The 25422-nt window shown below is 35.4% G+C and overlaps 1 protein-coding gene across 1 annotated transcript; it reads left to right on the top strand.

The window, feature by feature from the left end:
- The first annotated feature begins 3506 nt into the window (after positions 1-3506).
- Positions 3507-14787, top strand: LOC110030331 (YTH domain-containing family protein 2-like). The gene is made up of 7 exons (XM_020732999.1): positions 3507-3729; positions 5691-5848; positions 6119-6183; positions 6268-6783; positions 8143-8676; positions 9568-9780; positions 13994-14787. Exons 2-7 carry the CDS (start codon positions 5755-5757, stop codon positions 14612-14614), a joined length of 2043 nt encoding a protein of 680 aa, XP_020588658.1. The 5' UTR covers positions 3507-3729; positions 5691-5754; the 3' UTR covers positions 14615-14787.
- Positions 14788-25422: the final 10635 nt, after the last annotated feature.

Here is a 25422-nt window from a genome sequence, read left to right as displayed (position 1 = left end):
GCTTCTGTCTCCACCACACGTGGTTTCGCTTGCTTGACGTCATGAAACCCATGCTTGTATCTTATTCTAACACAAACTCTCTTAGGGATTTTGAAAATACATATGAAAAAGAGAAAAAGACTCGACCTGCATGAAAATAATCTAGAAAAGGAGAATGTGGTCAGACACTGCAATAGTACATGTCGGGTCCTAATTCTATACACAAATGAGATTTATAATTAAAATATAGGACATGAGCAAGCAGCTTCTATCTCCACCACACATGGTTTCGCTTGCTTGACGGCATGAAACCCATGCTTGTATCTTATTCTAAAACAAACTCTCTTAGGGATTTTGGAAATACATATGAAAAAGAGAAACAGACTCGACCTGCATGAAAATAACGTTAGCGAAAAAGCCAACAAGCATGCAACACATATCTGCTATGTCTGGTGGGAGGAGCTTAACAACGCCTGCAGAAAAGAGTTAGTCATAATCGTTATGTTGCTCCTCCTTATTACACGTGAGGTATTTTAGGCATGACTCCCTGCAAGAAGATCGACCTAATATACTACTTGCGTATAAAAAAAGTTAACATTCAAGCACGTTAAAAGCACAAAAGATGTTGTCTGGCTAGGGCAATTAAACCATCAAAGAGCTATAGTCAGGACATCAAAAAAGACTACTTAGTATTCTAGTCTATAGCCTAACACATCATCTAACGTAATGTCCTAACACAACATTCAATTGAGTGTAGGGTTATATTAGAAGGCTAGCACATGTTTTGATGGGCTGCCGTCACCGACCCCATCCTAAGGATCCAAGGAATTCAAGATGTGCCACTAGATGCATGTTTCAAAAAAGCTTTTCAAAAATTGACCCTACATATGGTCTAAGGTAGAGATGCATATACATTTTAAAAATATGATGCATAAAGTAGTAAAAACTTAGGTTGTTTTATACTTTTTAATACTTTTGAAAATAGGTCCTAAGAAAGGAAAAGCCTAAGTGGCACTTATTAGTTCCCTTTGAACCTTAACACAACATAAGCATGCTAATCATTGTGTGGTAGATAGTACTGCCACGTCGAGGCATCCTCATAGGCAATACTCACTACCCCGCTTGACCAGCAGAGCGTCACTCATCTATCAAGGCAGGTCCGATGCTAAGAAAACCAGAAGCGCACCTGCAAATGTGAAATGATCCAATGCGATGTGATTGTCCTAACAAAGTTGGAATGTTTTAAAGATGGAAAACATTTGCCACTAGTATATGGAGACATATTAATGATGAACTCGCCAACAATGTGGAGTGATACATGCATGACATACAACACAAGTGAGGATAAGTATGTCGGGGAGGTAGTGGCTCGAGAGTGAGTGTGCTGAGGATGCGGTGACCCGGGAGTGGGTGTGCCATGAAGACAATGATCTGAAGAGTGGGTGTGACGTGGAGACAATGACCTAGAAGGTGGGAGTACCGTGGAGGCAGTGATTAAGAGGGTGGGACATACATCAGTTTGGAGCGGTGTCGTAGGATGTGAAGAAATGTAATTATCAATTGAGAGAACTACATGTCAGATGGACTTGGCAACAAGCCATCCAAGATGCAGACAAGTGGGTTTCTGAAATAAGTATGTGAGAACAATGACTGAAACAGGCTCAAACATACAGATGATGCAACATGTGGAATGTCATACAAAATGGTCATGCAGGAGTGTATAAGCGTAATTGCAAACATATAAGATGTGGTAACCACAACATAGGGGTGTCGAGGAACAAAAGTGTAGAGTAATGTGCTACTGAGAGGCACAAATACTCATCATGAACATATGAAGGCATATGCTCATAAATACACTAAAGGGTACAAGTGTGGAAGTGCTAATGCGAGCAATGTGAAGAAAACATGCACAAATGCAACATACCAAATGGAAGTGATCAACCAATCGATCGGGTCCGGAGTGTGTCGCCAGCCGACAAAGGGTCGAAGGTAATTGATCGGACCAGTGTGGGCGGCTGATCGACGATGAATGGTCAATTAATATGATTGGGCAGGCGGTGGCCAATCGGTCAAGTAAACCAAGGGTGGTCGATCGGGTCGGTGTGAGCTGCCAATCGACGGAGGATGGTCGATTGATTCTGTGAGCTGCCAATCGACGGAGGATGGTCGATTGATACAAGTTAAAATTACTATGATTGCTTCAATATGATGAAGGAACAAAATTGAGGTTACTCACCTCACCAACGCCTTATCAAATCTCAAACTTCATTACAAAGCAAAAGAACAAAATGTGCATGTGCAACTATTATAAAGATCAACACATCGTCAACAACAATATACAACAATATATATAATAACACATGAATAAATAAGCTACTATAGAAAAAAAAAGATTTCATTACAAAGCAAAAGAACAAAATGTGCATGTGCAGCTATTATAAAGATCAACACATCATCAACAACAATATACAACAACATATATAATAACACATGAATAAATAAGCTGCTATAGAAAAAAAAAAAGATACAAAGAGAAAAAAGAGGATCTTCCTAAGAGATCGAGCATTAATTAATCTTAATAGATTCCTCATCATCATTGTTGAAGGATATTGTCTTTCGTTGGCTTTCCAAGCTTTGATCTTCTAAAAATGAAGGGTCTTTAGATGTCTAATAATGAGATAAGCCCTCAATGTTAGTCTCAGTCCTACGCTATATCCGACAAACCCCTTCAAGGAGTCTCAGATGAATCATTATTTCACACACTAGCATTTTAAAGCTTTCACTTGAACATCATAAATATGATCAATAAATTCTTGGGCACGATCTTAAACGATGCTCTTAAAAGTCACAAATTTCTTGAAATCCTTCATAACTCTTGTCATGACTATAAATTAATAAGTTTTCTTTTCTAACATATAACCCTGCAACTTCTTATTTTCCTCTTCAAGGTTCAACATCGTCGCCATTGAAGCTTTCAAGCTCTTTGGGTGATGGATAAGATCAGACCAGGCATCCACCACTTCATATTGAGCTTCGTCAAGCTCTTAACTTTGAGAGAAAGGGAACTCCCCATAATAGGATTTCCATTGCGTTGGTATTATACATCAAGGTATTTTACTTCACAAACTCTTAAAAGAAAAAATCCAATTCATAATCAACACTAAAAATAAGTAATTTGACTTTTTCTTCTCCTAATTAAAAGAAAGTTTATGTGCTATGGGAGATAACAAAACTCGACACGTCATTTCATGTAATACCCATCAAGATTCGTGCGGTCAAAAAATCCTATGCGTTTAGTCCCGTATTTTCCATGACGGAATTACCCTCCTACGAGTTAAAATATTACAGATGCTATTTCATTCTTATAAATGTTTCCTTGCAAGCGATCCGAAGGTTCGAGGCGCCTTCTAGCTTCTCTCCATGCAATGGCAAACCGCGGTGGTAGCTTCGATATATATTAATTGCTTAGAAGGTAATTTGGGTATATTAAAATAAAATAGAGCCATAAAAGGCTCCCTCGGCCTCTCGGCTCGGCGATCTCATTCGCTTTACTACGGATACATATATATTTTTTTTGATAATTTTTATTTTTGATTTTTGCACAAATTGCGTTAGGGTTTTGAAGCAATATATCTGCTGCGATCTCGCTAGGGTTGCAGGGTTTGATCCAAGAGCTCAATTTCTCTCTTCTCTATCGGGTTTGGAACGGTCTGATTCTCGCGCTCGACGAGCTAGGGCTTTCTTTTTTTGGTAAGTTTCTCTTTTGGCTCTTTGAGGGATCAGCTGGTCTTGGGCTGATTGAGATTTGAGGTTCAATGTTTTATAAGATGCATCTCGATCCAATTGTTTGAATTTTGATGTCGCGAGAGGGCGTGGGGATTGGTTTTATGCTGGGAGTTGATTTCTTTCTTAAATGGGTTTTGTTAGGGCGGAATCTATGTTTGGGTTTACGATTGATCCGTATTTCTGTTTTTTTATAATTTGATTAATTAGATTTGATTCGTTTCGATCTTTTTGGCATTGGTCAATGCGTCCTAAGGTTGCCGGATTGAGGGTTGCGTAAAAAGTTATGAAGCGATTTGATTTTCAGTTTATTTTTTCTTTCCGAACCTTTACCGAAATGGCTCCATCATGGACGGATGATACCTTCTTGATCTATTTAAGTTGCAGTAAATTGTATTGAGCTAGCCGGTTGGCATTTTATGTCATTTCACTATATAATTTTTAAGATTGATTATACGTTGTGTGATATGAGAATGCCAACTATTCCAATTGAATCTTTCTTGTTTTAATGCAAATTGTTCCTGGTGATAAGCGGCGAGAATCTTAGAAATTGTGATGTATTATCCTAAGAGCATGAATATGCGCTAGAGAAAGTGCGTAAAGATGTGGAAGAAAAGGAGGAATGGACAGCTTCTTTAAGATCCAATGGAGATTTACGTTATTGGATCCTAAGATCAGTACTGGATGTTATTTACCCATTAAACTCTTTGTTATAGAGAGCATCTTCTTCTTTGCTCTTGTTGATTTGAGAATTCATTTTCATGGTGTATCATAGGATGATGAGATCTTAAAGTGATTTAATTTAAATTGATGAAGGGATCTGTACCTAATGAACTTAGATTACAGAGTGTAAACTCTATTGTACCGCATGAACTAGATTTCATTGCCTTTTCGTCCCAAGAAATATGTTTTTGAACGAGTGCTCGTGTTTTTTTATCCCAGCCACAAGAATAGTGTCCTTTGATTCATATTCCCTATACCAATTGGTTATTGTTGAACTAAAAATACTAAAGGTGCAATCAATGCCCAAACTTGAATTGAAATTTGATGCTATGCTCAAATAATGTAAAATACATGGCTTTGATGCTTTTCTGATTGGCTTTATAGCATGCTTTGAAGCAATAATTTGTGGGAATAGCTTCAATAGGGCAAAGAGGTTGTGATGCATACTTTCTTCCTTTTTTACTTATATTTGCAATATAGTGGTTTAACATTGTTAGGATGCTTGATGAATTGGATCCGCGTTATCGTGTAAAAGGACTAAAATCCTCCAGAATTTTGTTTTCCGAATCAAGTTAACTACTTCTAGCTACTCATTCTTTGAAATACTGAAATTCTAAGTGTAGTGGTTACATGTGATTTCTTGTTGCCTCCAATTCCTCTCATACTTTCTGCTACCATTTATTATACTATTTTTGAGTCTTTGACTAAATTTGTGGTAGTTCCATCGGAAAGGAGAGATCTTTTGACCTTGTAATCTTTCAAGTTGTGGAGATTTATGTTTACCTTTCTTGTTTCCCACTTTTTGTTCCTAAGCTCAAGCCTTTTAATTTTTTTGCAAGCGTTGCTTTTTTTGCTCATTAAAAATTCACAATAATTTCATTTTTTACTCTGCCCTACGACGCTAAATGGAATTGCATTGATTTTCCTTAATCATGCTTCCAAGACTAAATCATGTCATGATTTGTCAAGAAAGCTTCTTCTTTTTAGTGTTTAATTTAAAAGGTGGTCGTAAGTTTTTGAATACATCGAATTTAATAATTATAGGAAGATTTCGGATAGTGATGAATGGAATAAAATTGTCATGGAGGCTTTAGTATGCTAAGGTTTGAATGTATTAAGATTCTAATTATTTGATTTGAATATATTAAGTTTCAAATTATTTTAGCATGTCCCTTTACTAATGATATTTTTTTCACAACTTTCAGGCATAGGCTATTGGTATTGGTCGATATCTGACATCATTAACTTCTTCTTTGAGAGCTTGTCTATATGGACGGCGAAGCGGTTCCGGAGTTGATCTTTGACCAAAACCTGGGCCTATACTATCCTGCTGTCACTGATTATTATGGTTATTACTATACAGGTATACTTTTTTTTTATACTTTATAAAGATTTTACATATCTAAAACCTCAACTTTAATTTTTTACATACATTTTACCTTCCTTATGTAAGAAAAGTTATATTTCAGTTTTTAAAAGATAAAATGGTGGTATCATTGATGCGATATGTTAGATATTTTAATACATAGGAATCGGGTGGTATGTATGTAAATGCCCTTACTTTTCATATTTGAGTGCTTTCTTCTCTTGATGTTTTGTATTTTCTAATCCTCTTTTTTTGTGTAATCACCAGGGCCTGAACCTACCATTAGTGAGTGGGATTCCCACCAGTTTTTTGGGCAAGATCCCCATATTTCTGTATGTATTGCAAACTGGTCATCTTTTACTACTTCTAGTCTGCTCTATATTGATTAAAAAAATTATCTTTCTGCGCTTTTGCAGGCTGTGCAAGCAGAAAATTTGCAAAATGTATATTACCTTCCTACCTATGGATATCTACAGTCTCCTTACAACCCATACAATCCTTCGATTCCCGGGGCTGTTTTGGGAACCGAAACCTCGTTTATGGAAACAAATTACCCTTCTAATCCTCCACATCAATTGGTTGTTTCTTCTCCCGCTTATATACCAATTGGAATCAATTCTTCCTCCGATACAGTTCCGAATAGCTATCTCAACCCTTTATTGACGAGTACGAGTGCGTTGCCAGCTATCAAGCCTGACGGTGAGATAAAAAAGTTGGCTTCGCCGTTAGTACCTCATTTCTCTCCTTTAAATAGATCTCAAGCATCGCTAGTTGCTGCTCCAGAGCACTTGGTGTCGAACACATTACAGCCATCTTCGGGTCATTCTCACACAATTCCAATGCAAAAAGAAGTTTCAGTTGCTAATTTAGCTCCAGCTAAACAGTCTTCAGTTGGATCCTTTATTAATGGTGGCATCCATGGTATCAATCAGGTAACTAACTTTAATTTTAGAAAGATTTACATGCATACCAATCAATTCCTTTGTGTTTACATACCAACGCCAAAGCTTCAATTTTTACATGTACTACCTTATCTTGCAGGAAAAGGTGTCTGACAATTTTTAAAAGTTAAAATTGTCGTATTTTTGATTTGATATGAAAGATTTGAGTGCTATAAATATAAGCAAAATTTTGGATTCAGATATATAAATACTTTGGAATTGCGTGGTATAAATGACCCCCTTAATTTTAGATATATAATTGCTTAGGATTATTGTGTCAAGCGGGGAACTAACTTTTTTTTAGGAAGATTGATAAACAATTTTTACATTTACACAACCTTGTCCATGCATGGAAAGGTATTTCACTTTTTTAAATTAAAACAATGTTATTTTTTATGTGATACGAAAGATTTGGGTGGTATAAATATAAAATGCTCATGTAAATACATGGGGATTGGGTGATATGTATGTAAATGCCCCTTAATTTTTTAGATATGTAAATAAACAGGGATATTGTGTCGATCAGGTAACTAACTTTTATTTTAGGAAGATTTACATCAATGCCACTCAATTCCTATGTATTTACATATCTAATACTTAAACTTAAATTTTTTACATGCATTAAAAGATATGTTTTACTTTTTAAAAGTTAAAATAATGATATTTTCGATGTAATATGAAGGATTTGGTTGGTATAAATATTAAAAAGAAAAATTTAGGTGTTAGATATACCAATACATAGGAATTGGGCGGTATGTATGTAAATGCCCCTTAATTTTATACATATACTGTAATAACGTTTGCTTGCCTTCAAATGGGTTGTTTGTTGTCTTTGCCTAATATAATAAAGCCCTGTCCATGAATTTACAGCAAAAGGATGTCATGTACGTTACAGCTTAGGCATATAAGAATTAGAGTCCTCAGTTAACTTCACTGCTAATCTCAGACTACTTGTAATTTAGGTGGCATTGACATACATACCACACAAGTCTTATGCATTTACATATCTAACACCTGAACAATTCATATTTATCTGCATGCCACTTAAATCCTTAACATCATGTCAAAAACACCACCACCATTACTTTTTTTTAAAGTGAAATACACTTTTTTCATTCATATGTTTATGATGCTAAGATGTTATTAAGATGTTATAAGCGTAAAAATCAATTTTTGGTTGGTCGTATGGAAGTTTCCCATAATTTAAATGCTGCTTTTCAATGAGAAGATTCCTTGAGTGGTGTTGATCTTTCCTTACAAAAAGTTAGACGAATTGGGATTGCCCAACAATTAAAATTAGAATTCCACCCTTCTTTCTCGATTCATTTTGTTTTACTTCACTGAACACAGGGAGTGAACCAGTTATCAAATCTGAAGGTTCCATCCGTATATCGCCCGGCAAAAGTTACCGTGCCGCCAAACAACGGATACACAAGTTACCCCTCTGATCTAAACCAATGGACTGCTGCAAATACTGGGGATAGGTTCAGACCAACAAGGTTTCAATTTGGTGGCCCTTGGGTCAACAGGAATGGAAACCTACCAGAACAAAACCGAGGCCCTCGCTCTGAAGCCGTGAAATGCCAATGGGTTTCCCCACTCAGTGTCAAAGCCTATACGACGAAAGCCGGAGCCGTCGACGCAGAGGGTAATATTGTTATCAGCGCAGACCAGTTTAATAGGGATGATTTTCCCGTCGATTATGAAGCCGCCAAGTTTTTTGTCATCAAGTCTTATAGCGAGGACGATGTACATAAGAGCATCAAGTATAACGTATGGTCTAGTACTCCTAGTGGCAATAAGAGGTTGGATAATGCATTTGAAGAAGCGCACAAGTTGTCTCTTGGGAGGGCACAAAAATGTCCCATTTTTCTCTTCTTTTCGGTAATTTTTTCTTTTTTTTTTCTATTAGAATTAAATAAAAATATGATACTCGATATAACGAAATGAAGAAAAAGGATTCATGTAGCCGACCCCACTTAGTGGGATAAAGGCTTGTTTTTGATGTTATTATTGTTGTTATTTGATATATTTACATACATATAACTCAATTCTTTATGAATTTACATAACACCTAAATTTTAATTTTTACATTCATACGGTCCAAATCTTTCATATCACATTAAAAATATCATTATTCTAATTTTTGAAAGTTAATTATACATTTTCAAGCATAAGTGAAGTGGTATGCATGCAAAAATTGAAGTTCAAGTGTTAGATATGTAAATAAATAGATATTGAGTGTTCATTTTTTATTTGCGTACATACCGCACAATTATTAGGTATTTACATATCTAACACACAAAGTTTGATTTTTACCCTTATAGCACCTTATTGTCATAAACTTATGCACGAAATGTGTGTTTCACTTTTAAAAAGAGTAAAGTACTGAAATAGTCCCTGACTATTTACATGGGGTCATTTTAGTCAAATTAGGTAAAATTATCAAATTAGTTCCTCAACTCTTTCAATATGGGCTGAAAGTAGTCCCTAAAGAGGACTATTTTAGCTCCTATTAAAAGCATACGGGGATTAAATTGACATTTTTATAGACTCGGGGACTAAAATGACCCTCGAGAAAAAGTCAAGGGACCATTTTGAAATTTTTCTCTTTTTTAAAAAATAGTGATGGTGTGGTATTTTTGATATGATATTAAAGATTTGAGTGGTATGCATGTAAATATGTAAATATATAAGAATTTGTGATATGTATGTGTAAATCTTCCTCATTTTATTAGCGTTTGAGTGTTCATTCCAGGGTTGTTAATTGTGTAGGTTAATGCCAGTGGGCAGTTCTGTGGTGTTGCGGAGATGAGCGGCTCTGTTGATTTCCAGAAGGACATGGATTTTTGGCAGCAAGATAAATGGCTTGGCAGCTTTCCAGTAAAGTGGCACGTAGTAAAAGACGTGTCTAACACTAGCTTGCGCCATATCTTGCTGGAGAACAATGAATACAAGCCCGTCACATGCAGCAGGGACACCCAAGAGGTATTTGTTTTTTTAATAAATATAAAATAAAATAATTTTGTTTTTCTCATTTGATAATTTATGAGAGCATGATTTCAATTTTTCATTTGTTGTTGAAAGAATTACATAATAACACTCAATTCCTGGGTATTTACCTATCTAACATCTAAACTTCAATTTTACACACACACACACACACACACACACACACCCACCCCCCCTTTCTTACGCATAAAAAGATTTGTTTTACATTTTAAAAGTTAAAAGAGTTGGTTTTTTTTGGTGTGATACGAGAAATTTTGTGGGGGGCATACAATGCAGGCGAAGCAACACTTTTATTAACCAAAGCGCTAATAGATTATAAAAATTTATTTATGTAAAAATATGTTCATTAATAATTATAAATATAAAATATGACTTAAAAGTTAATATAAAATAGAATAAAAATTTGGCAAAATACATAACTCGAAGGTAAATATTGAGAATAAAGATGCAAATTAAAATTTCAAATAATTTCTATTAGTTTGCTACAATAATAGAAAAAAACTTAAAATTTGTAGAAAAATGACTGCAAATTAACTTCAATGCTTCGAAGCTCGCTTCAGCAAAGCAAAGTTGGTTTCATGCACTTCGTTTCGCTTATGCTCGCGAAGCACGCTTCAAAGCATGCTTTTAAGAACATTATGTGATAAGAAAATTTGGGCGGTATAAATGTAAAAATGCAAAATTTAGGTGGAGTGTAAATACACAGGCATTGGGTGGTATGTATGTAAATGCCCCTTTATTGTTTTAACCCTGAACTTCTCACTTGTTCATTTATCAATCTTCCTGTGGCTCTTCTGTTACCGTCTTCTAGGGTGAGGGGGGTTTTTTTTTTCTTTTTTTTTTTTTTTCCCCATCGTTTCAACTGCCAGGACTTGTCTAATACACTTAATAGTTTATCAAGGGACTTATTATTTTGGCTGCCATATCAAATAAATTTGTTGTTCTTCTTCAAAATCAAATTATAGTGGAATTTGCAGGCAATGCAGCAGTGACAACATGGATGAATTCTATAAATTTCTATTTTTATTTTCTGATCCGTAATTGAATTGATCGATTGCACACTAAAGAATCCTCTAGGGGCTCGACGACATGAATCATATATCATTAGTAGCTAAGTTAGGCACTCAATGCACTTTAACCATCTTTTGGTCGTGTAGTAGGTGGAAGCTATTTCTTAACCAAGCTTTGAAACCTGGCTAGAAAGAGCAACACCTAGCATTGGGTTTTTCTTTACAATATTAAATTGACAAATTTTTCATCTAAACTTTCTTATTTATATTTATAACATTTTATGACATGAAGTTCTGCATACTTTCAAGAAGTGTGGCATTTTTTATTTGTTGTCAAAGATGTAAGTGCTATGTCGGGCTGGAAACCACATAGTTTGAGCTAGCCAAGCCCGAGCTTATGTTCGGCTTGTTCGAAGTTTGCTCGATTTGCATATTCTTATTCATGTTTGACTCGAAATTGACTCGTTTAAATTAATTTTAAAATAAAGAAATAGGAGGTTTGATTTGAATTTGCACCAATTTTGTGCAATACAAGTGGCAAAATCATGTGTGAGCTATTATAATTTAAACTTAGATATAAATATGTATGACATATTATTATATAAATAATATATATAATTTCTTTATTTTGAGTTAAAACAGTTTGTTTATAATTCAAGCTTAAAAAAATTATTCGTGTTCGACTTGTTCTACTTAACAAACGATTCGAAATCGAGCTACTTATAGAGCCGAACACAAGCTCTTCATGAACAACGGGCTTTTTGGACAACCCTAGCGCTACACATGTAAATACGAAAGTTTAGGTCCTAGATATGTAAATACATAAGAAGCGTGTAGTATGTTTGTAAATGGTGATGATGCTGGGTGTAAACAATTTACTTTTAGACTAATACAATGTATAACAACAACAAGCCTTTATCCCACTAAGTGGGGTCTGCTATATGAATCTTTTTTCTCCATTGCGTCCTATTGAGTGCCATATTTTCATTTAATTCTAATAAATTAAGATCATTTTTTATTCAAAATGTCCAAGTTTTTCTTGGTCTATCTTTGCCTTTCTTAACATGAGTCGAATTTAAACTATCTATTCTCCTAATCGGATCATCAGATGGTCGAAGTGTAGTGTGAAGAAACCATCTAAGGAGACTCTTATCTAATTTTGTTTGCTGCTGAAGCAACACAAACCCTTTCACTGATATATTCATTTTGTAATGTGTCTCTAAGCAAGTATCAAGTCATTCATCCAACAAAACAGTTTCATCTCAGCAACACTTAACTTAGTTTTATGCTTTTCTTTTAAAGGTCAACATTCTATGCCATAAAGCATTGCAGGTCTCATCACCATCCACCATCTTATAAAATTTTTTTATAAAATTTTTCTTTCAATTTAAGCGGTATTTTTCTATCACACAATAGGCTCGAAACATTCCTCCACTTCAACTAACCAACTTGAATTCTACTAATAACATCCTCATCTATATTGTCATCACTTTGAGTAATAGTCCCGAGATATCTAAAATGTTCACACCTCATACATAGTTACAACTCTGTAACTAGAGCTACTACTACTAAAATTACATTCAATTACTAAAATTACATTCAATTACATTCAATGTATTCAGTTTTAGTTATACTCAAACGAAGGCCTTTAGACTTCAAAATAGACATTTATAATTCAAGTTTTTCTTGAGCTCTTTCTCTAATCTTATTCATAAGAAGTATATCATTAGCGAAAAGTATACACCAAGGTACATCCTCCCGTGAATGTTCGGTAAGATCATCCATAACTAAACAAAAAGATCTGAACTTAAAGCCAATCCCCGATGTAATCCAAACTGAAATAGAAAAATATTTGGTTAATCCTTCTTTTGTTCGAACACAAGTAACAACTCTAGTATACATATCTTTAATGACTTGAATACATGTCATATCAACATATTTCTTCTCTAAAACACTCTGAAGGATATCTCTTAGGACCTTATTGTAATCTTTTTCTAAATCAATAAAAATCAAATGTAGATCCTCCTCATTCTCTCTGTACTTCTTCATCAAATCTCTCAATAAATGTATGACTTCTATGGTAGACCTGCCCGATATAAATTCAAATTGATTATGAGAAATATGTGTAATACATCTTAAAGTATGTTCAATTACCTTCTCTCATAATTTTAAAGTATAGACACATCAACTTAATTCCTCTATAATAGTTGATTCCTCTATAATTTGCAAACTTGTACATCATCTTTATTCTTAAAGTGGAGGCAAAGATGCTCTTCCTCCACTTCTCTGACATCTTATTTTTAAAATAATATTAAACAATTTAGTAAGCCAAAAAATTCGCAAATCTTCTAAATATTTTCATATTTCAATTGGGGTATCATCAGGTCCTATAGACTTTCTTCCATTAGTTTTCTTGAAAATCTCATCAACTTATTTTTTACTAATGCGACGGTAAAAATGAAACATATTATTGCTATTAATGATATTAAGATTGCTAGATTCATTGTATTTTCAGGAACTTCATTGAAAAATTTATCAAAATAAAATTGTTCGTAACGTGGGAACTCTTGCTTAACGCTACACTCAAATGCCGGTGTAGCGACGACCCATGCACACTTTTCACTGTATTCAAGACATACAACGCGTCGCTTCCAAGGGATGCTCTAATTTTTACACAATGATTAAAATGATTCATATCATGATTTTTTGACAAATTTTATGCTGACCGTCGACTACCTAACACAACTCTTCACTTTTAGACCAATAGAATATTTGAGCATCAAATTAAAATGGGGCATTTACATAACCCTATTTACACATCTAACACCTAAACTTTGCTTTCTATATTTATACCCCCCAATTGTTTCATATGATATCAAAGATACCCACCCCCCATTTTAACTAAAAAAGAGGGGGTGGGGGTGGGGGTGGTGTGCCCCCATTTTAACTAAAAAAGAGGGGGTGGGGGTGGGGGTGGTGTGGGTGATTGTTGAAATACACCTTTTCTTGAAATGAAACTCTTTTCTTTCATGCATAATAACTAAGGTAAAGGTGGCATGTACGTAAAAATTGAAGTACTAGATAAGTAAATACATAAATATTGGGTGGTGTATGTGTAAATCTTGATCATGTAATTTTGAATTCTGGATTGTCCGCCTAACAATTTTTTCTCTTATCAGATACCATTCATACAAGGAATGGCGATGCTGCGCATATTCAAAGCCGCCTCATCAGAGACATCATTACTCGATGATTTCCTTCTCTACGAGGATCGTCAAAGAAAGCTAATCGAAGAAAAATTCAGGATTTCTGGAAGAAGGCAGAACGTTCAATTCTTCCCCTCCCCTCCTCCTCCCCCACCCGTCAAGACGGCCCCTTTTGTCGTCCTGAAAGAAACGGCCCTCGCCGCCGCTGCTGAATCCTCCTCCGCCACCCCCGGCGAATCACTTGAGAAAGAAGTGAGTTCTACGGCTACAGAGGAGCCCCGACACGCAGAACCAGACGAGAGAGAAACTTCAGTAGATCAAAATAGTGGTGATCCTTCAAGCCCAAAGGCCGAAGAGGCGGGGGAACAAGATTCAAAAATGGCATCTCAGAGCCCAACCAAAGCTACGAATCTGGTTATATTGGGGCACAGTAAGGATCAATTCGACGATGGCGTGAACTCAATCATGAAGATTGGATCTCTTCTGATTGATTCGAAAGCCAGCGAAGAAGATCCGTCTCTGGGTTCCCGGAATGACGTGATAACCGTTGGTTCCATGCACATCAAGGTTGGAAAAGCTGCTTCTCCTCCTTGAGTTTGGTCGCCATGGACTGTTAAACTTGAGGGGTCTTTTGGTTCCAGCTCTGTAATGCTCTTCTTCTTTTCTTATTGTTCTTTTTTTTTTTCCTTCTTCTTCTTCTTTTGTGAAATCAATGGCTTCTAATACAGATGTCGCACACCCCGTTCTATTTGTTGTGCTGATGCTAATTGCTTTTTGGGTTTTTTTCTTAAGGTGACTGGCATAGCATGGTTGTTTTGTGAGAGCTGGGGGTTTTTTTTTTTTTTTTTTTTTTTTTTTTTTTTTTTTTTTTTTTGTTAAGCAAGAGTGATAATGAAGGTTTCAACACTGAATAAATTAATCAAAAATAATTCGGTGCTACATAGCAGAAAAATGGGTGTGTGTTTTTTTTTTTTTTTTTTTTTTTTTTTTTTTTTTTTTTTTTTTTTTTTTTTTTGGGGGAAAAAGAAAGATTTCCTAGACTTTATGGCAATGCAATTTTAATATATTACTTGGGCCATTTCCCTGCATCACACCCTGTTGAATCAGAGAGAGAGAGAGAGAGAGAGAGAGAGAGAGAGAGAGAGAGAGAGGTGAAGTTCACAGTAACGAATCAGTAGTTCGACTTGTTGATTGGCTCTCTAAAATTAAGTATCTTTATGTTTATAGAGGAAGGAGTGCAATATATTTTAATGGGTCGTTAGAGTGTGTATTTTATAAATATAGGCTTTCGGTTTGGCAATTTTATGGTTCAGTCGGCTAAAATTAGTTGTCCTTAGTTTGGTAAAGATTTGTTGGTCCGATTGTGCAGAATCAAAGTTGTTCGTTGGTCCTTGATGATATTTTGATCCGTAAGGCTTGACTTAAGCGGCCTTGCTTTGCTGACCGGTTATCGTAGTCTAGTTGCTGACTGATGATCTCTAGATAAGGAACTTTGATCGATAGAGTGAGGTTTAGACTATCGGGCTGAGGATGAATCATTGTATTTTGATAGATTACTCATTGGTGGGGGTTTTTTTTTTCACATGCTCTATGTGCCATACCAAGATTAGTTCTCAATCTGTCTCAAGCGTGTTCGCTGGATGATTGGTGATGGTGAACTTTCTTTTAGTCAAATTATGACGAGAGGTTGGTCGGTTTCTCTATTCGAAGATTCATTTTAAAGCATTTTTTTTGTGCTCCCCACTGCGATGTATTTGCATATCTAATATCAAAATTTTGCTTTCTACATTTATACTACCCCAATCTTTCACATGATTAAGTGAAATATATCCTTTCATGCATGGAATAGATGGTGTTTATAAATTCATAGGAATTGAGTGGTATGTACTTGAAATTTTCATATTGATTATATATGATTTCACTTGTGAGGAATCTGGCTTATTTAACTTGGTTATTAATGTTAGGGGCTTTTGGTTTGAAGTAAAATGTAGGCGAGTCTTTTGAATATTTGAATGTTTTGTTCAGGAAAATAAATATTCTGTAAAATTGATTTTTTTAGCAAATCAAATTCCCTTACCAATTATTATTATTATTATTATTATTGGGGGAAAAATATTGTAAGACTTTTGAAGGCAATGCATTTATATATATAATTTTATATATGATGTGATGTATATGCATTTATTTATATTTGGAGATTAATGAAATTAAATGGTAACCAACAAAATATCTAATTTTTTTTTGGCTTGAAAAATCGGACTGGACTGGGTTGGGGGTCTTGAGTCTGATTCATATTAAAATTCGCCAAATAGCATTTTGAAGTAGAGTTCTAACTGTTGGATCGGACAACCGGCCCCGATTTTAAACAATAATGTGTATTTCTCTCTGGTTAATCTGATTTGACTCAATTATCTGAATTATTTATAAAAATAAATGCAAAAATTAATAATAATTGTTTCATAATATACTAACAACGGAAAGTAAGAAAAAAAATCAAATCCTGATTCCTTTGCATGAAGCATCTGGAGTCCCACTGGCTCGGTTGTCAATCTAAGACCCGTTTGGGGCAGCTTGGCGATGACGGTCAGCAGGGGTCGACGAGAGTCGGCGATGATCGACGACTGTCGATGGAGGCGACGACTTTCGGTGGTGGTCGACAGTTGTCGACGGTGATCAGAGTTTAAATGATTAAGTGCATGCTAAATAAAATGCAGATAAAATGAAATAGTTTAATTAAACTAGTTGTTGAACTTTCAAAAGTAAATTTATGAAATCTAAACAAAATTTTTGTGATGAAGAGTTTAAATTTAAGAAAGCATCATTCTCCTTTACAATGAGTATATGGATTGTGAATAAATTAAAACTATTTAAAAATAAATAAATATTATTTTGTGCCAAATAGAAAATTTAAAAATAAATAAATATTATTTTGTGCCAAATATAAACAATCATATTATTTACCCTCTTTCAAGTGCATGATTCCTTTGCATGAAGCATCTGGAGTCCCACTGGCTTGATTGTCAATCTAAGGCCCGTTTGGGGCAGCTTATAAGTGGTCAATGATAGTTGACGGTGGCGATGACGGTCAGCAGGGGTCGACGAGAGTCGGCGATGATCGACGACTGTCGATGGAGGCGACGACTTTCGGTGGTGGTCGACAGTTGTCGACGGTGATCAGAGTTTAAATGATTAAGTGCATGCTAAATAAAATGCAGATAAAATGAAATAGTTTAATTAAACTAGTTGCTGAACTAAATTTATGAAATCTAAACAAAATTTTTGTGATGAAGAGTTTAAATTTAAGAAAGCATCATTCTCCTTTACAATGAGTATATGGATTGTGAATAAATTAAAACTATTTAAAAATAAATAAATATTATTTTGTGCCAAATATAAACAATCATATTATTTACCCTCTTTCAAGTGCATGAAGAACATTAATTAATCCAGAGTTTAGTCCCTAATTTCGTGGTTAGGATGAGAGAATACCGGCTACCACTCCATAGCTCCCACTACTCCCTCACTTGAGGGCTAACAATCTCGCATTAATTTTTAATCAACTGGATCAAATTGAAGATTTTAATTTATCACCTTAAAATCTTCAATTCTGCATCCAACAAAGTATATTTCCTTATTTATTTGCATTCAACCCTATGGATGACATCCTGTTCCATGGAATCAAATGTGATTCTCAATATGTTGTCGAAATCAAAGCCATTTCGGATCATATGTTTCTCAATTTAATTTAACATTTCAATTGGTGATCAGAGTTTGAATCATCACAAATTATTGACATTTAAAACCGTATAAAACAAAATCAATCCTTCCCAAAACCAAATCTCATTGTAAGAAGAAGAATAAAGAAGGTTACTCAGAATTCATAAGAAGAAAACAACAAAACACGGATTTCATATATAAAAACAAGGATTTCATATATAAAAACAACATATATAAAAACAAGTTTACAAAAACAAGGAAATAAAAGACACAACTTATCTCACAATCATTCACAAGACAATTCCTAGAAGATCTCGTCAAGCACTTAGTCTCTTTACAAGCACTCTCAATTCTCTCTTAGAAGTGTAATGAAGAAGAAAACTCTTGAAGAAGAAAACTCTCACCTCTCACCTTCCCTCTCCTCTTATAAACCTAGAAGAAAATCTCTAAGCCATTGACTTTCTCTCTCTCACGCCTCAATTTCCTCTCTTTCGAACCCCCCTTTACGCCACCACCATGCTCTAGACTTCCCTCTATTTTATTAGAGGCTGCCTCTCTCCAAAAAGAATTCAAAATTCCCTCCAAAATTTCCTCCAAAATTTTATCCAAAAGTTATCCAAAAGTTAACCCTTTTGAATTCCAAAAGATATGTCTATTGATCCAAGAGATATATCCCTTCATAAAAGAACATTCCAAAGTGTCTAGATGCATTGAATCACTCATTGGGGCAATTAAAACATGTGGTCCCTTTGAAATTCGCGCAAAATTTGTCTTGAACCCCCTTAATTCATAAAAAAGTCATCTCTGACGCCTCAGGCGCTGGTTCTGGCGCTTCATGTGTCAAGTTGCTTAAGACCGTGTTGTTCTGGATTTTGGCGCTTTAGGTGTCAGCTCTCTGTAAAATGACGCTTTAGGCGCCAGAATCACAAAAATCACTGTTTTGGCTCCAAATTTCGTCCTTTTTTTTTACTTTTTTTTCCAAATATTTAAAATTGATATACCTGCAACAAAAACATGAAAGTACCATTCTTTAAAGTGTAGTATCCCCAAAAATAAGCATTAAGTGTATACTTAAAACAACACGTTATTTTAGTGTATCACATAACATAGATCTCGAGACAATCTTTCAAGTAAAAAATATTCAAACTCTGATAAAAATCAACCAGAAGTCCAATTTCAACAAATTTATATTCAAACTAACCACTTTGACAAGACGAACTCAATGGTACCAACTTTGATCCAATTTGAATCAAATTGAGCCCTGATCAAGCAATCAAACCATATTTGAAAGTCTTCCAGAGACATTTAGTTAGTCAAACAGATGTTGAATCTGGCACGCTCATAGTTAAATCAAGCTTCACAGCAAGATGAATCCAACAAGCCCAAGTTCACTCAAATCGAATATCATTAAAACACTCAAATGTTCATCAAATGTCGTTTGATCAAATGAAGCTCTCTGGATCATCTGATCAAAGTGGTTTACAGTCCTTCATTAATTGCAGCCAGAACATTATAAATAGAGTTTCACCCATCTCATGGAGGAGGGAGAGAGAGAGAGAGAGAGAGCTTGAAGACCCATCTCATGGAGGAGGGAGAGAGAGAGAGAGAGCTTGAAAGAAGCTTGACAAAGAACTTGAAGCTTCAAGAAGGGGCTGAAGTCCTCCTGTCCTGTCGATCGCTTCATTGATCACCATCGACCGTAGTTGACCACCAACATTGATCACAGTCGATTGTTGTTGACCTCCGCTGACCGTCGTCATCATCCGTTGACCACCAGTGACCGCCATTAATTGTCACCGACTGCCTTCAATTATTGCTTGCTGGTCTCCAGCGATCGCAATCGGTATCCGCTCACTTCTTATAACAAGTTCATTCGTGAACTGATGTTGTAACTCCGAAGAGTGATCATCTCTTTCCGACCAGTGGGACGAGGGATTATACATGTAATATCCAGTTTGTAGTGGATTTCTTCAGGTGGGTTAAACCCCATCATTTTTTCCTTTCTGGCTTTCTACGTGAAAACTTATGATGTTATTACTAGTTTTTTTCTCTATTCTAAGTGTGTGATGAATATTCATGTCATGCTAAAACGACAATCTGCTACTCTACTGCCGTGAATATTCTTACACTATCATATCTAATTTTATTTGTTATTTATAAAAAGTAAATATAGAAATGAGTAAAAACATTTTTTTTATATATTTAATATTTCGTATTTTGCTCATACATATTTGTTAAATATATCAATTTTTTAAAATTATATATCTGATAATTTTTTTAGTGATAAAGATGAGGCTTCTTCTGATAAGAATTCATCATCAATACTTATATTGGCTTATTTGTCCATATTACACACACACACATACAAACTGACAATTCTTTTTTTTTTTTCATATTTGATAAATTATCAATAAATTTTATCATTTAACATGAATCACCAGATAATTTTTTAAATAATAAACGTCTCAATTCAAATTAAAGATTATACAAGGTTCTATTTTCAACTAGTTTATAGTCAAAATGATCATCTTTAAAATACCAACCCGATACCAAAATTAGTTTAATCTGAGTGCAACCGAGTCCATATCAAGCCATTAAAACACTTTTAGAAGTTTCAGATCTTTAATTTAATGATCAAAAGAACTCCAAATTTGAAATATTTATAGTCGAATTGAGTATTTTAGCAAGAGGAATCTAACGAGCCTATTGTCACGGACAAATAGTCCCACATCGGCTAGGTGTAGGACCGAAAAACAGTATTTAAGCCCTGGGCTGCCCACCACCCATAAGGGCTCTTTTGGGAGGTGACAAGTGGTATCAAAGCAGATTACTGCTTGCTAGGTGTGTGGACTCTCCACGGTCCAGTGGGACCCTCGGTGGAGCCGATCCGTGATGAGGGCGTCACGTGATTGGACGGGGGCGTCACGTTATTGGGTGGAGGAGAATGTCACGGACAAATAGTCCCACACCGGCTAGGTGTAGGGCCGAAAAACAGTATTTAAGTCCTGGGGTGCCCACCACCCATAAGGGCTCTTTTGGGAGGTGACACTATGCTACCTTAATTATAAGGTCATTAAGGCCTTCAAATCATAAAAAATCTCGTATGATAAAAATGATCAATATTGGTCATTCGATCAAGTGGTTGAGAAAGTTACTCACCAAATGATCAATGTAACCTTTTTTTAGCCTATAAATGTACCCCCTCTCTTCACTCCAGAGGGGAGGAAGAGACAAATTCAATATGTCCCTTTCCTTCCGACCTCCGTAGCAGCCAACCATCGTCGTCCACCGCCAGCCTCTCTTTGCTTGTTGTCATTGAAGAACCCTGTTTGCTAATAAAGTATCCCTAATACGGGGTGCCAAAGTATCCCAAATACAGTGCAACAAACTATCTGAATATAGTGTAACAAAATATCCTTAATATGGTGTAACAAAACATCTCAAATACGAGATAACAATGTATCTCGATTATGGTGTAACAATATATCCCGAATATGATATAATGAAGTCTCTCAAATAGATGTAATAAAGTATCTCGAGTATGTGATAATGATATATCCTAAATGTTGTGCAACGACGTATCCCAAACATGGCTCGTTGCAGATCCAACATCGTATTTAGAATTCAACAACTTTCTCTAAACTTTTAAATTTTTATCCTTGCGTAGTATACTGACAACTGATGTCTTCGGTGTAAAATAGTTAACCCAGGAAAAGGGTTGGAACCACCAATTAGTGTAGCACCAACTACAACCTATGTGATTAACTACGACCTATGTAGTTAACTGCTACTACAACTACTGATTATGACTTATGTGACTAACTAATGTCTATGTAACTATCTTCTACTGCAGCTCCCGGCTATAACCTATATGACTAAATATGGTATATGTAGCTACCTGTGACTCTAGCTACCGGCCATGACCTATGTGGCTAACTCGTACTACAACTATCAATTACGACCTATGCAACTAACTACAACCTATGTATATGTGACTAACAACATATGTAGATAACTGTTACTACAACTACCAACCACAACCTATGCAACTAACTATGACCTATGTAGCAAACTGTTGTTGCAGCTACCAACTACGACATGTGACTAATTATTACTACAACTTCCAATTATGGTCTATATGACCAACTAATGCTAGTGCAATTACCAATTACAATCTATGTGATCAATCACAACCTATGTGATCAAGTGCTACTATAACTTCCGACTATCGTCTCTTTGGTCAACTATCGATATTGCAACCACAGACTACAATCTTTATTACAAACCATTATCTTGTAGCAATCAATTGTAGCCTTCACGACCTACTATTGTTATTATCATCAAGAATTATATTTATTGTAGCCTAATTTTGACAATTAAAACTGGACGATCACCGTACATTTATGATTATCAATATTGTAATTTCATATTCTCTAATTCAGAAGAAGAGCAGACCAATGTATTCACAATTTAATAACGGACTGCTTTGACTGGACTAGACCTCGTGATTTTTTCCCTTTCTAGAGCTTTTCCACATATAAATTGTGGTTTCATCTTGAGCTACTTTATAACTATTTGTGTGTGTGTGATGAATCATCGTGCAACACTACGACATTAAATAACCATTCTACAACCGTTAATCTTTCGACACACAACAATATCTAACACATAAAATTTGATATTTACTACATACGACTTTGGCGTCATAAACCTATGCATGTTAAGAAACAATTAACTTTTAAACAGTTAGTATTGTGATACTTTTATGAGATGTTTAGATCTAAGTGTCATACAAGTAAATATAAAAAAAATAGGTGTTAGATATGTAAATACATAAGAATTGTGTGGTATATATGTAAATAGTTATATATGTGATATTTTTGCATCAGGTGAAAAATTCACCACCTTTATAATTTTTCATTCAAAGAGGGTGTCAGATTTGTAAATAACAATTTTGGGGGTGGTCTTTATGTAATTGCCTCATAATAATAATAAGGATGATTCTTTACAACAACCATTATTTATATACAAATAAAAAATGGTTCAATTGATATTTTCTGGTCTGTTTGCTGCAATTAAATCTAAAAAAAAATTAATTAACATTAATCAAGACCATTAACAAACAAGGAATCGTATTCAACTTCTCAACCTTAACAAAAACTTGTGCATGTATATATAGTTGTTGGAAGATTCTTCACCTATAATTAATATAGACACTATGATGCAACAATTTTGTTTATATGATTGTTTTTGTAAATGATTTTTATACTTTAGCACTATAGAGCAAGCCAAAGGTACATATGTAATTTATGGGATTTGAGGAAAATATCTATATATTTCTTTTAATATACCATCATATGCAAAGATGCATGATGCTAAATTTCTTGTAGGGTGCAAAAGTTCTATTGTTCATTAATCATTTTGGTTGGGGTTGTTACATGATAAAAGAATAGGCAAGATATAGAATAGTGCATGTAATGGTTGACTAAATATAGTGTGCTAACAAACATTCTATCAAATCTTAAACTCATAATGGCAAGTGAAATTGATGCAAGACATTGTAGCAAGGGGATTATTATTTTGATTTAACTGCAATTTTCATTAATGACTTAGGGCTCGCTTGGCGCTACGTTTTTCGTGCGGTGCGGCCTGAAAATGCCATTCTTTTCTCCCGTTTGATAACTGCGGTGCAATGGCATTTTGACAAGATTTCGATAAAATGGGGGCCACGGGTCGTGGGTTCGACCACGCTGCCTGTGTTTTGTATTAACTTCTCGCTCGGCTTTTACCGCTCTACCCCCTTCCTTCCCTCTCTCGCGATTGAGCTTCTTTCTCATGACCCACTCTCCCTTCCCTCACATTTCTTTGACCTAAAGGTAAAATCTCCACTCACCTCCTCCTCTCTAATCTGTGGTTCTGCTGGCGAGGCTTGGTGGTTCCTTTATTCTCCCTATCACCTCTGCTCTTCGGTTCTGCTTGGTTCCTTTGCTCTCCTTTGGCCCACAGTATTCTCTACTACTATATTTTATGGCATTTTATTTTTACGATGGTTTTAGATGCTCTAAGCTCTATTCGGTAGATGATTCTCATATGGTTGTGCACTGCTATTGGATTTTGCAATTTCTGCAATTTTTGTTTTTGCAATTCATGCGATTTTGCATTGGTGTTCGATTTTCCTTATTGTTGAAGGGGTGATTGCCTTTACTATAAATTAGGTGGTTACTATGATGATTAATGTCGGTGGATTTTTTGCAGTTGACCCTTGTGGTGGATTGCTTGTGGTGGTTAATATGGTTGTGTGGGGGGAGGTGTGGTTGTGGTTGTGTTTGTGTGTGGAGGTGTGGCTTCGTATGGAGGTGTGGTTGTGTTGGTTCTTTGTGGGTTGTGGTTGCAATGGTTGTGGTTGGTATAGAGGTGTGGCTTTGTGTGGAGGTGGTTATGGTGGTCATGGTTGTGTGTGGAGGTTGTAGTTTTGTATGAAGGTGGCTGAGTGTGGAGGTTGTGGTTGTGGTTGTGATTTTGTTGAGGTGGTTGTGGTTGTGAGTTGTGATTGTGTGTTTGTGTTAGTTTTATGTGAGTTACGGTTGGAGGTGTGGCTTGGTGTCGAGGTGGTTCTGTGTGTAGGTTGTGGTTCTGTTTTGGTGGTTGTGATTGTGGATTGTGTTTGTGTGGCTGTGTTGGTTCTGTGTAGGTTGTGGCTGTGCGGAGGTGAGGCTATGTGTGGAGGTGGTTGTGGTGGTTGTGGTTGTGTGCGGGCTATTATTTTGGTGGTTGTGTTTGTGTGTGAAGGTTATGGTTCTGTGTGGAGGTAATTGTGCTGGCAGTGGTTGTGAATCTAAAGTATCAAATATATGATTATGACAGTCTTGTTGCAAACATCATTACTACACAGGGACAAAATGGTCATTTGTCCAGAAACAACTAAGCTGCAACTGTTTTCAAACATCAATAAACAAAGAGTCAGTCAGCTTCTATGCAGCAGCTTTCTGAGGAAGCTGCCGCGCAACAGCTTATTAATAAGTTGTAGCTACCTCAAATAGATCCTTAGATTGTAAGTTAAGAATGAAAAATAATGCATTAAACCATCTAAGGAAATTATGAATTAGGTTGAAAATTTTAAGCTTAAATTTTTTTGTGATGTGGTTCATGTCAAATAAATAAAAATGTATCATTATTTATTAATATGCTCACTATTATGAGAAGATCAATAAATGGTTGATGGATAGCAGAAGAGTGGAGAGAGAGAGAGAGAGAGAGAGAGAGAGAAATTAGAGAGAGTTGAATGAGCAACATATATTGGGTGAGGGAGAAGTGGCAAACTAGCAATCCTCAAGCACTCAAGAAAATATTATAATCATCAAGGAGTTAAGAAAATAAATTTTTATAGTATTTTTTATGATGGTTTATAGTGGTGATGGTGATCAAAGTTTATAACTTTCATGTAGCTAATAATTGTTTGACTTTGATACAATTAAATAGGGATACAATAATAAGATTGTTTGATGATCTTCATGATAACATATACCATTACTGTTTATCGATAAAGTGAAACAAGCCTTGTATTAGAATAACTATAAAGATTAGGAAAAAAGATGAGCTAGATGTAATAGAGAGAGAGAGAGAGAGAGAGAGAGAGAGAGAGAGAGAGAGAGAGAGAGAGAGAGAGAGAGAGAGAGAGAGGGGAG

The sequence above is a fragment of the Phalaenopsis equestris genome, unplaced genomic scaffold (assembly GCF_001263595.1).
Source record: "Phalaenopsis equestris unplaced genomic scaffold, ASM126359v1 Scaffold000702, whole genome shotgun sequence".
Lineage (NCBI taxonomy): Eukaryota > Viridiplantae > Streptophyta > Magnoliopsida > Asparagales > Orchidaceae > Phalaenopsis > Phalaenopsis equestris.
Note: the sequence above shows the minus strand (reverse complement) of the source record. Positions and strands in the feature narration are given on the sequence as shown.

Bases quoted from the DNA above. Each gene is read 5' to 3' on its own strand.
- LOC110030331 (XM_020732999.1), top strand. From the start codon at position 5,755: ATGGACGGCGAAGCGGTTCCGGAGTTGATCTTTGACCAAAACCTGGGC. The intron at 5,849-6,118 runs GTATACTTTTTT...TGTAATCACCAG, and splicing joins TTATGGTTATTACTATACAG to GGCCTGAACCTACCATTAGT. The intron at 8,677-9,567 runs GTAATTTTTTCT...TTAATTGTGTAG, and splicing joins CCATTTTTCTCTTCTTTTCG to GTTAATGCCAGTGGGCAGTT.